General features: G+C 30.9%; 1 protein-coding gene across 1 annotated transcript; it reads right to left on the bottom strand.

Annotated features, from left to right (window-relative positions):
* Nucleotides 1-2,970: 2,970 nt before the first annotated feature.
* On the bottom strand, nucleotides 2,971-10,055 carry LOC113518392 (uncharacterized). The gene is made up of 3 exons (XM_026903295.3): nucleotides 9,505-10,055; nucleotides 5,806-5,986; nucleotides 2,971-4,029 (listed from the first exon to the last, which is right to left on the bottom strand). Exons 1-3 carry the CDS (start codon nucleotides 9,909-9,911, stop codon nucleotides 3,862-3,864), a joined length of 756 nt encoding a protein of 251 aa, XP_026759096.2. The 5' UTR covers nucleotides 9,912-10,055; the 3' UTR covers nucleotides 2,971-3,861.
* Between the last annotated feature and the right edge of the window lie 3,260 nt (nucleotides 10,056-13,315).

The following is a 13,315-nucleotide window of genomic DNA, read 5'->3' as shown; positions in this document are numbered from 1 at the left end:
ATAAAAAAGACTAAAAATTTCATTATTTCAATACACGTAACGAATCTAAAAATGAACGCACGTGAAATTAGTAAGAGTGAGGTACAGTGACATCTTAGATAACGAAAGATAATATTTTAATGAAAATAAATACCCTATTTTCTTTGATTTCTGTAAACGATGACTGTTTGTACAAAGATTACTACTCTACGCTGTTATTAATTAAGGCGACAAAAAACCAGTTCAACTAGTTACTGTTATCTTTATAATACCTGTTCTAAATTTAATAGATTGCATACATATATTTTGGTTTACAAATGTCTGATCCATCTAATAGAAAATCACGAACAAAGAATTAGGTTCGGTCTATTACATTTTGATATTTGTGTTCTAATGTATACATTAATAGGTTAACTAAAAGAGAATGTTATTAGCATTAATTTCGCCTTTTGTCCCATATATGTATGTACGTGTAATTAATATTTTTTTTTAATAAGAAGTACTGGTTACATGATTCTGGAGAATCTGTGACAATACCTGTGACTTACCTTTGCAGTATCGTTTCAAAGCTAAGCATGGATTCCAATAAGAATTGGATATATTCGTAGCCTACTATAACTATGTCGGTAATCACGTGTTTCTCATATTACATAATATTTGAAGATCAACTAGTTGATTTGAATTTGTCTCACTTATTTACAATTAGAATTATTAAAAATGTAACAAAATAATATATTTTGTAATTTATAATAGTCTTTGACTAAGTATTTTAGCTTCTAGAGAATCTAAACAGCGGGGACTTATGGCAAGCAATTAAAACACCTAGCATATATTTTAAAATAAACAGAATGTAGAATATTAAAATTATCTTTGTGTATAATAATATTTTAATGGTTGAAAGATGGTATGTATCATCATCATCATCTTCATATCAGCCATTAACTGTCCACTGCCTCCAAGGCCTCTCCATATTGGGGCATGGGGAGGGGGAGAGGGTGAGTAGCTGCTCTTTTAACTAAAAGTTAACTGCTGTTACCAACCCGCCTGCCAAGGCTATTGCTAGTATAAAACCCCTCAAGGTTTTTTCAACAATGTTCAGCAGTGAACAGTTAATGGCTGATTACATCATTATCATCATCATCACAATAATAAAGTATTTTTTAAATTACTTTATTACCTATATTTATTAAAGAACCAGATAATTGACTAAATGTATCGAATGAATGTTAAAACAAAACAAAGTATTCGAGCTATTTATATCCACATGATGCAAACCGGTCTGAATGATTGTGGACGTAGGTTTATAAAAGTTGAACTGAAATTTTAAATATAGTATTGAAAAATATAAATTTATATTAAGATCAGTAACTATATATTCATATTCAGAGAGAAATTAGTAGAAAATCATTTAAAAAAAATGCATTGTTATTAGGTGCCAAGCGTGATATTAGTGATTATTGATCACTATATTATTGAATATATTAGCATAAATAAAGTAATAATGATATTAATAATGTTTTTAGCAGTAAAACATTAAGGGGTTAAGTAAAACATTAACAAATTTTCTTTTAATAATATTGCTGCTGAAATTGCTGTTGTCCTTTATATATAGCTTAACTTTAGTTTTTAATAACAATAAGGTTGTAATTAATTATTAGCAATATTAAAAATTACACCTTCATTTCGAGCGACATTTTATAGATTAAAATTACAAACGCCTATTGGTTTTATTTAGATGTTATTTAAATGGTAAGTCTGCAAATATTTGTTCAGGCGCTACTGTATAGTTGTAAGTTTATTTCTGGAACGAATGTAATCCTAAAATATATATTATACGTTTATAATATATAAATATGTTAAGTATTACTTTATGTTTTCTTAATTCTTGAATGAACCGCCTACATATTTCTCTATTTGCTCAATGGTTAAATAGTAGAGAAGACCATCCAGTGTTAAGTTCTCCAAATGTACATATATTTATACTGTGCATTAAAATTTAAATAAATAAATAAAATACAGTATTGAAATTTTCAAATGTATGGTGCCCACTTAAATATCTCGTGACTCTTCCACCCACTGTCTTCAGTCACTGCTGCGTGTAGACGGAATTCCTGTTTGCTCGTGCACTATTATTATTTGTCGAAGCAGTCAAAGTTTAATTTGTTTTATTTTTACAGATTTTCCTATTAAAATGATTTAATGTTTGAAATCGATAACATTGTATGTTGTAATCATTACGTCGTTTAAGAAACTATTTATTTTCTTGAACGAACAAACATGATGCATGATGATTGACTATTTGTAAACATACATACCACACTGTACCGTTTCGAATCCATCATATTTATACTACTAAGCGCAACTGCTTATTAGTATAAACATGATGGAATCTGAATTTTATATTTCGATTTGGAGATTGGAACTCTACTTCCAATCATCATCATTATCATCTTAGTTCCCAGGAATTGTACCGCATGAGGGTCATCTATCAGGTTCATAATTTTTTTTCAATTTTCATAAACATATTTTTTTAAATGACTGGAAATAGATAATAAGCTCGTAACAGACGTTGGGTTATAGCTAATTAAAGAAAAAATATGTACATACATACATAGTCACAAAGAACATGATTTTACAGACTAACTGAAATACATACATAGAAAAAAAAATACTTGATCAGACAGGATACATGTGTATGATACAGGATACTGGTGATCAAAAGTTATCAACTTATCTCGTCACCAAAGTTTTGTTGAATCACAGTCTGTTTTAAAAATATTTTCATTTTCCCTGTTAATTTTATATCATTACTTTTTAAAATTTATTTTAATTATTATTTTTATAAATGGTGCAATAAAGTGTAAATATATGAATATTTTTTTTTAAATCAACTTAAAATAGACAAACAGGAGCTAGTTCTGAGTGCTGTTCATAGTTTATAGTTAATTGTTAACTACTTTTTATTCTAGCTTAAGGACCAGGTTATTTACAAGAATATTTTTACATTTTTTGCCACAAATTGGTTAATAAATATACAGTAATATAAGGTATGGGTGTATTTGAAAACATAAGATTGTTACGATTTGGTATTGTCTATATTTTAAATTAATAAATAACATCTTATTCTAAAATATTTTATAAAAATAAATAATAAAATTGTATTCGACTATCGACTACTAACATCTATCTGTTTAACATTGACATCCTTTTTACAATTACAAAGTATTCTTAATTGTCAAGTTCAGCTCATTCTTAGAGAGCACATGGGTACATATACATGATATTCTTATAACCACGAGAATAAATTAATTAAATTAATCAGACATACATTAAGAACTACTAATGCTATGTGCATTAGTAATCAAAAGCACCGTATAAAATCTATAATTAAAATAATTCAAGACTAGTCAACAACTAGTGAATCGACGCATTCTATTATCACTGCATTTTTTTGTGAATTTCAACACGTTTCTATTTTTATTTTTGTTTCAATTCATAAATTTCGCAGTTTTAATAAGTATTTCATCAGGAGGATTAAAAAGCAACTGTTCGAGAATTATTTCGTTCTATAATTTAATATATTTCGCCATGATTGATTGGCTTCTTAAAATTTATATTAAAATTTATTTGAGTAAAGCGATTTTTAACCCAACTGTTAAATTACCCACTTAAATGTTATTAAATAAATTATAAAGAATAAAAAATAATTCAGTCAATAAGAGTTCTTCAAGACATTATTTTCAAAAGTTTGATTTACTGGATCGTTGTATAATTTCACTGGGCTTATTTCAAAATTCCTAATCTGTGTTCGTGATGGTTGAGTACATTCCTATGAATCAACATAGAAAATTTAGTAACAAAACAAGGCCTTTTAGTTATTTCTTAATTAGACACGAAAACAGATATGAAGTCATCTCCACTCCTCGTCCTCGGTCCCAATTTTCTGTAAGCAGATGCGCCGACGGCATTGCCTTTTCTCAACAGATCTGGAATTGGGAAATTCGGGACTCCGCGATGTCTGATGTCAAGGAGACCTTCACCAAAGTTCCCCTGAAAAAGTGAGTTATTTTTATTATTAATAATAATATTAAGTATTAGTTCTTCATTTTTTAATAACCTAAGAACATTCTATGGTTCTGATCATAAGTGCAAAATATAATGTATTACTATGCTGTCCAGATCGTTGATATTCTTTCCCAGATTTCATCGCGTTTAATTTGTTATTGATGTCAACAGCAGAATGCAGTAGTGAAATGTATATGTATTTGTAATATAATGTATTCTCAATTTAGTGGAAAAACATAGGATTTGTATCCATAGCCATAAAACTTAGATAGAAAAAAGAGACTGTCCCAGAAGAAATAAATTTAAAATACATGTTCTAAAAAACCACAGTGCCAACAGCCAGTATTAAAACAACAAAAGTTGTAATGGATCAACTAAACTGACTTCATTCTCACCTATCATCACTTATAAATACGATGCCAAGAATATCAATGTTGCAAGTTGGGTCACTGTTTCATTTTTGTCTTATAAAAAGTTCATTTGCTATATTGGTTATATTTCTAATATTCCTTTTCTTGCATTGTTCCATATATTGTATAATTTGTTTCAGTTGAATTGAATAAAAATGTAAACAAATGAATATTTTTCATTTTAACGATTATTTGTCAAACATGAGACTCTTTGCGGATAATTTTTGTTGTTTTTTTGAATAGAAGTTAAATAAAACATTGATTAATTAATTGAAAATCGCAATTTGTTACTAATTTCATGTTTATTGACTCAAAATTTGGTTACGTTTTCATTAATTTTAATTTGTTCGTATCACAGTTGCGTCATAAGATAATTTAAAGATATACTATTACTGTAGTGACAAATTGACAATATTTCTATTGCTCTATCAAGTTAGCTCTATAAAAAAAAATATTTATCAAATTGAAAAGACCACATTGTACCACGTGTTAAGAATACTTCGTTAAAAATTAAATAAAAAAATATGTACTATTACTATTTACGCTACGCGAATGGCGCAGATGAAAATGGTGTCCACGTGGACAAAGTTTACATTCTAGAACACAAAATTATGAAATTGTGGTAGTAATAAGTAGGTTATAAAGAAATAAGAATGGTAATAAAAAAGGTAATAAATAATATGTAGTCCAGTAACGTCTTACGTACAGATGTAATATTATGCAATTTCGAAAATGTTTCATAATTTATATAATAAAGAGAATATGTAATAATTTGTGTAATTTATTTACTATTATAAGTACTTAAATTTCTAGTTTCGTTCCTAGTTCCTCATAATCGTTATTAGCAGTTTGCAAATTTGTAAGTGCATACCTAACTCAAATACTTATGTATTATAAATTCAAAAACAATTGCAATTCTGTTTTCACGCTAAGTCCCTTGCGGAGTAGAAAATTAGAGAGAAATGAGTGGTGAATGCCTCTAGCATTCATTTCTAGTTTCATCCACTTTCACAACTCAACTTATACATTGTTGTATAGATTCCCCATAGACTACCTTAAAAAACGGTCCTGAGTGGACATCGATATAACAGTGAGACATCCGCTGACCTTTTACAATGCATTTGAGACAGTATCTTTGTTTAATCTTAAGTAATAACTTGTTAGCAATATCGATAATTCAATTTAGTTGTAAGAATTCTCAATGCCTACTTATTATTTCACGTTAGGCTATTTACGGAACAGTTAGTCTTCTGTCCCTAATACACCTCCGGGAATATAATTTTTTATAATTTGTACCATGCTTGTCCCAAAAATAAGAATTTAAAATTGTTTAAAAAAATATTTTACTAACATCAGGTTGTCCAAATCCATTGAGCGAATTGAACCCGAAAGCTGACGATGCACTTTGGCTGCCGGATCCAACTGAGTTGAAACCACCGGCAATGGACGAAGCTGATGATGCGGCCCCTGATACTGAGCCGCCAGGACCTTGAAACGATGCAGCTTGGCTGCTGGCTTGACTGCCGCTGAAGCTGGAAATAGTCAAATAAAGATGTTTAAATAATGAAACTTAAGAATTAGTAATACCATTTTGTTCAAAAACACGGTAAATTTAAAATGAATAACGTTTGAATGAAGCGATTTGTTCGTCCATGAATATCTGCAACACAATACGCTTGTGTGTTGCCAGCTTTTAAGACAGAAATTAAGTATACAATGACAAAAACTCTTTCACGAATAATTAAATATATGTAGTATCATTTATAAGGCAAATGTTTTATGTTGAAAAAAAAAAGAATATTAAAATTAATTAAAACTAGGATTTTCATTTGCACAAGTGTTGTACTTATTACACGTCAGTTATTTACTTCGATACATTATTTTGTTATGGAAAAGATTAGATTAATAGTAGGTAGTTATGAAATAGGTATGAAATTATATCTGTAATTAATGTTTTTGGAATAAATTATAGTTTATTAATATCAAAAGCTTGATTGGTTCACCATGCCTTAACAGGTTTCATTCAATTGACAAGGGTTTTACATGGTCGCTCAAAGTGGGACAGTAGTTTAATGAAATTGTAATTACTGGTTGTCATATGTACGGACGAGGTTACCATGTATGATGTATGAAATTGGTTAAGTTGAAATGTAACCGGTTTAAAAGTTGCGATAATATTAGAAAAACAAGTGTATTTAGGGCAGAATGTAATCTCGTGCCCGTTGACAAATATTGTCACCAAAAAGCGAAAGGAGTACTTCATAACTAAAATAAGAAGTTCTATGGTGATCTGATCAAATGACTACAACACAGCTTTTACAAATACAGTTATTTTCGAACCAAATTGTTTTATTTACTGATTTGTCTTATTTTAAAATAAATTCTTTAAATCTATTAATTCTACTTATATTAAAAATGTGAAAGTTGGAAAAGATATTTGGATGTTTGTGACACGTAAAGTATTTTTTAAATGAATTTTTGTTACTCAATCACGCTTAAACGTTTAAACAAATTGGAATAAAATTTGGCAAACGAGTAGTTTATATACTAATTTAACACATAAGCTGCTTTGTATACCCATTAAAAATTCCAATTAGAATTGGTATATTAAAAAAAAATTTAGTAAAGAGTAGTAATAAATAATGAGTCTACCCAGTGTGGCAATTACCCCCCCCCCCCCCCATAGGGGTGGGAAGGGATTGTTAGTAATATAGACTACCAGATCCATTGCTAGCAATATACCTTGTCAGGTCGACATCCACCTGGTCCCCTTTGGAAACCATCGTGCTGAATTCCAGGGTATACATCATGATGGGCTAACTGACCAGCCTATTTATCCTCATCTATCATCGCTCACTGGTGCCCCACCAGCGTATACCGTTAGCGCAGGCGGGGTTATTTATCATTTCATTATCATCCATTAAAAAGAAAAATATCCCTTAACGGGGGAAGGCCTATGTTCAGCAGTGACGGTGATGAATTGAGTAATGGTATTGGTAGTGGGGGGGGGGGGGGGGTATTTGATTTGTTTTACCTATAATTAGCAAATAAAGCTAAAAATATTATGGTGAGTTAGTTTTACCTATTGCCACTCGATCCTTAGTAGCACTGTTTGTCAGAGGAAAATGCATCTATCTAGCGATTAAGAAACAATTGTATTATGCGTCGTCTATAAACATGAACAGTGTTTAGACAACATAAAATATATTACACCGTGTAAGTTGTCCTTTTGTTGTCACTATTGAGGACATTTCCATAAAATTTAGTATGAAGGGTAAACATATTATTACAAGAGGTAATAGAAAATTTTAAGTGGATGATACGTTGCCATAGACTTAAAAGATGTACACGACGCTAGTACCTTAATTTATATAAAACTAAGCGTTCCACTGCTAAATTACTTAGACTGATATTACAGTACTTATTATTATATTAGCTAAATGTCTTCATTTCGCACTTTTATATTTTTGATAATATAATAATTTTCATTTTGAATTGTCGTAACTTTGTTTAATATAAACTCAAATTTAGTTGGAGTCCAAATCTACTTTTAAATGTTCCTTAATAAATTATACATATAAAGACGCACATGCGACATCTATATCATATATATGTGTACACTATATATTTATATACAGATTATCTCGTAAACGACCGGTAATGACAACAATAATTTAAAAAGTTATTATTAAAACCACGCTATTTATGTAAACATGGTGAGTAAAGCATTAAAATTATGCAAGTAAAAAGGAATGGCCATGCGAGTGGTTTAAAAAGTAGGTAGACGCGAGTACTTAAAAATATCGGATGGTTTAACATGTTAGGTAATAACGAAAATTATGGTAAAGTTTTGAACCCCTAATTTTTTCTTTCTAGGAAATACATATAATGGTTAGACTGTTATTTAAATATTACGTATTATTTATATCTTAGTGAATTTGTATATACACGTAAAGTATTTTTGTGTTCATTTAGAATATGATATATCTGTCTCATCATCATCTTCCTACCCTTATCCCAATTTATTTGGGGTCGGCGTAATATGTTTTTTTATACAACTTAGAATGGCAAACAAACTGACGACCCACCTGATGGAAAGTGGTAACCGTCACCTATAGACATGAGCAGTACCATGGACATAATAGAGTATACTGTTTCGCCCATGATACCCCCTACGCGTTGCCATTCCTGAGGACTCAGGTGTTATTCCTCTGTACCCAATAAATTCACGCCATATCCCATCCTTCAAACCGAAACACAGCCATGCAAACACAACTGCTTCATATGTTGAAACACGAATGAGACAGAGGTACTTAAGCAATCGACTTTTGTACAAAGTCTCCCTCTGGTGAAAAATCATATTACAAAAAGAATTGGCTTATAGTTTTACGACCGGCAGCCTGCCTGACGTCAATCCAGATGGTCTATCAGTGTATTAAATAAATTTACATAGGAAGTATGATTGAATAACATTCAAATATACAAATGTTTTTACAAGTTCTTACATATAATAAGATTACTGATTTATACAACGATATTTTAGGTCTTATTAATATTTTAGACAGAGATGAATAATGAGATGAATATAGTAAATAAAAATCAGTGCTATTGTCTATCTTGTACTTGTATTGCTTATTTACAACACTGATAAATTCGCCAAGAAATATTCGTTGAAATTATAATAATTATAAAATTACTTGTTTTTGTTGGATTGAAATTCCTATTTTTAAAGTTTTCAATTTCTTTTAACTTTTATTATTTATTATTAACTAACTTTCTATTTTTAAGGCAATTAACTTTCATACTTTTATATTATCATTTCTAAATACACACCAAATATTACTAAAATTTTTACCATAATACCTCTCGCTATAATAAAACAAGAAATAATCCAACAATAAGTTAACTCAGAAAATTAATTTTTATAAACAGGCCTGACCGAGGATTGAAGTCGGGACCTCATTACACAAGACAACGCACACTAGTGGTATACGAAGGTTATCATTACACACTCTTTCTACTATTATTATAATTACGTGTACAAACGTACCTTCCAAATCCGAACGACGACGACTGACTAGCTGATTGTGACGCACCGAATCCTTCATTGAAACCGAAAGAGAATGACTGTGAAGCCGAATGGCTTCCAATAGGTCCATTAGCACTGCTGCTTATACTTGCAGACAACCCTCCATTCTGTGAAGGTCCCACGTTAAAACCGCCACCAAATCCAAATTTTGGCTTGACATTACTGGGTGCAGAACGCGTCCTTTCGTTTGGCAATAAAGTACTAGGATCCCTCTCTAAATGCTCCAAAACGGGAAGAACTGGTGGTGTAATGGGCTCCAACTTCTTCTGCCGCCTCGCATCGTCCGGAAACACAAATCCATTTGCCGGCGCTGGAAGTGCACTCCTTGCGGCGACCGCGAATATTACGACACAGCAGAGGAACTTCATTGTTGAGGATATCGAAGATACTATGTCCTGTTGCCGGTGTATCTTGTATTAATAGGGTCGGACGAGGTCAAGCGCGATGTTGGCATGCGGCTCGTGCCACAGCCTTCAGAAAACCCACTGCGGTCCGTATGAGACTGCGTCCTGCCAAGTAGGTATCCCCTCCAGTCATAAAGCCTTCCTTATCGATATAACGATATTATTGTCTTACCGCATAGCGGGAAGATTTGCCCAGTGTGGGAGGTGATTGGGAAATCCAATTGATTTGCTATATAAGGTCGGAAACCGGTAACGGTGACGTGTATTTGATCAGTAAAAGGTTAACGTAATCTAGTTCAATGCGTTGACATAACAGTTAATAAATTATGTAGTACTATGCATGTGTAAACAATTGACTGTCAGTGTTGTGAGTTTTTGACGCAATTTCATTCATTATAAGAAAAAAAATTAGTACGTATAATAAATAAATAATTCATTCGTTCATTGTAATAATTATTAACATAATAAATGTAAAGATAGTAAAGGCGCTCGTTAAGGTGTTTGGTTGTTTGATATTAAGTTTGATACCCATATCATACATACAAATAACATATTGTCCTAGGCCAAAATTGTGGGGTAGTCAATACATAAATCAAAGCTTCTTAATTAATTTATGTAATGAACACTAATGGTGAAAATCTGCATCAAATATTTTGAGTTTTTTTTATGGGTAAAAATGGTATGTTAACCCCGCCTGCGCTAACGGGATACGCTGGCGGAGCACCAGTGAAGGGTGATCGATGAGAATGAAAACAGGTCAGTTAGCCCATCATAATGAATTCATCAGGAATTAACCATGAGGTCGACCTGGTTGGGTATATTGCTAGCAATGGGATTCTGTCTCCATTACTAACAATCCCTTTCCCCCCCTCTGAGAATATTTTGAGTTATGAACATGTTAATTGAAAGAGATAAGAAGCATTCTATGTTGTTAGTGTACCAGAATTTGTAACGATTGACTGATCTGTTAAGGCGCTAAGAAGTAACAGACAAAGGTTTATAAGGATGTTAGTATAGTATAGATGAATGTTTTGATGGATTTCAATGACATTTAGTACACGTATAGATTATAACCTAACTTATAACACAGGATATTTTATATACTGATTCACTCGAGCGAGGTAGGGAGATACAGCTAGTGTATAATTTTTTTTTTGTTGGGTGAAAATGGAATGGTAGCCCGCGCCAACGGGATACGCTGGCGGAGCACCAGTGAAGGGTGATAGGTGAGAATGAAAACATGCCAGTTAGCCTATCATGATGAATTCACCAGGAATTAACCACGATAGCTTCCAGGGGGAACCGCGAGGAGGTCGACCTGGTTGGGTATATTGTTAGCAATGGGATTCTCAGTCTCCATTACTAACAATCCCCTAGTGTATAATATTAGTAAGGATGATATAATTCTTATTAGTAAGATTATCTTTTACAATTTTTTTTCTGAACTACAATTATCAATTTTAGCATAGTTATATAGCAATACCTACTTACGTTATACTTATTCGTCTATAATGGATACAATATCTATTTTGAACATCATGATTTCATTTTACGTAAGTATTTAGCCTTACATGAAATCCGCATGTAATAGGTATTTCTACAGTTCTTTGTTTCTAACGAAATGATTCATATTTCGATGCCAGGTCAATGTATTTACAAACGAGCGACACTTATTAATATTTTAGTATTTTCTCAAGTTTTTATATTGTATACACAGCCAAATCAGAGATAATAGTGCGCTAAAAATCATTGTTATGCTTAAAAATATGTTAATAAGATTTTTAATTTATTTTATTTTAGTTTTTATGATTTAAAATTTAATAATTAAAATGATAAAATTATGCATACGCTCATTAAAACCAATTTCAGCGATAAACGTTTTTTAGCAACTGGCGGAATGATTTTATGCCGCATGAATAATAATTTAAAATTAAACAACGTTCTCAAACATATATTTTTATTTTAATACTAGCTTTGCTCGCGACTATGTATGCGTGGAATTTGGAAGCAGATAACCTCTTTATCTTAGATTATATAGATAGAGTGTCTTCATAGAAATGCTTTGAGTAAAATGGGTCAACTTTTTCATTCAATTTTGCGTGATAAACAGTTATGAGTGACTCCATTATAACTTCTATATTTATTTTGTCTTATAAATTTTGTATCTTTTAATGCGTAAATATTCATTTTATTTATTAAATAATACATCAAGATACATTTTATACGAATATATATATAATACTGATAAAAAAAGTTGACCCGTTTTTGAGGCTCAATGCTCTAACTATTCATTGTGAGCTCTTTTTAAAAAAATCACACCGTAAGGTTTACTGTTATGTTACGCACGGAGAAAAACCAACACATCCTTTATGCTTGCTTGCCACTGTAGTAGTATAAAAAAAAAAAAAACTTTTAGACTGGACAAGTTTTAAGATGTAACATACCTTGGATTTAATTTCGTCTTTTAGGATCACAACAATAGTTTCTATTTGAAACCGGAACATTCAAATAAAAAATTCTTAAATATATTGTTTTGACTTTTAATACTCTTATTAAGGCACTCCATATAATTTTTTTAATATTTCCCACGTACAGACAAACATCGTTTTGTTATAATTTTATAGTATGTAAAAATAATACATCTAATCAGTTGTAGAATAATAATAAATTAAAATATTACGTCAATAAATGTCAATAGTGAGACTAATTTACTGTTACTTTTAAATTCAATAAATTGGTTATTGACTCAATTAAGTATTTTTTTTAAATATTGTTGACGTAATTTTATTTAGTTTTTTTATTTAATATTTAAAGGTTTTATTTGGATTTTGTAAGATCAACAAAATCTACGCTAATCTACTAGGTATATCTAATTATGCCCTTTTGTAAGCTTTTTTTTATGCCACAAGGGTGGCAAATAAGCATACAGCCCGTCTGATGGTAAACGGTCACTGTAGCTTAATGACATCTGTGTTATTATTTTAAGGGTGCCATATGCACGTTGGCGACCCCGAAGAAACCTTAATAAACCATTTTTGAAGAATCCCATACTGTAGTCTCTAGGGAAAACCTCGGCTCATTCCACGGCTTGAGTGTCGTGAGAGAAAATAATAACGATAATATTAGGTAATAAAAAACTCCAATATTTACATAAATTAGTAATAAATCCTCACTAATATTATAAATGTGAAAAGAAGTTTTTTTATTTGTTGCCTTATAGCACCTTAATTGCTTAACCAATTACAATGAAATTTGGTATACACATATTATATTGAATGGAGAAGAAACGCTACTTTTTATCTCGGCCAGTAAACGGGTACGCGGGTAAAAGCTAGTATCTTATATTATTTATATTAATATATAATAAG

The sequence above is a fragment of the Galleria mellonella genome, unplaced genomic scaffold (genome assembly GCF_026898425.1).
Source record: "Galleria mellonella isolate WM207_F2 unplaced genomic scaffold, CSIRO_AGI_GalMel_v1 utg171, whole genome shotgun sequence".
NCBI classification, from domain to species: Eukaryota; Metazoa; Arthropoda; class Insecta; order Lepidoptera; family Pyralidae; genus Galleria; species Galleria mellonella.
The sequence above is the reverse complement of the archived record's forward strand: the minus strand, read 5'-3'. Positions and strand labels throughout refer to the sequence as shown.

What these genes read in the sequence shown, in the direction of transcription:
- LOC113518392 (XM_026903295.3), bottom strand. Translation starts at nt 9,911, where the DNA reads ATGAAGTTCCTCTGCTGTGTCGTAATATTCGCGGTCGCCGCAAGGAGT. An exon ending in TCGTCGTTCGGATTTGGAAG is followed by an intron (nt 5,987 to 9,504) that starts GTACGTTTGTAC and finishes GACTATTTCCAG; the next exon opens with CTTCAGCGGCAGTCAAGCCA. An exon ending in ATGGATTTGGACAACCTGAT is followed by an intron (nt 4,030 to 5,805) that starts GTTAGTAAAATA and finishes TCACTTTTTCAG; the next exon opens with GGGAACTTTGGTGAAGGTCT.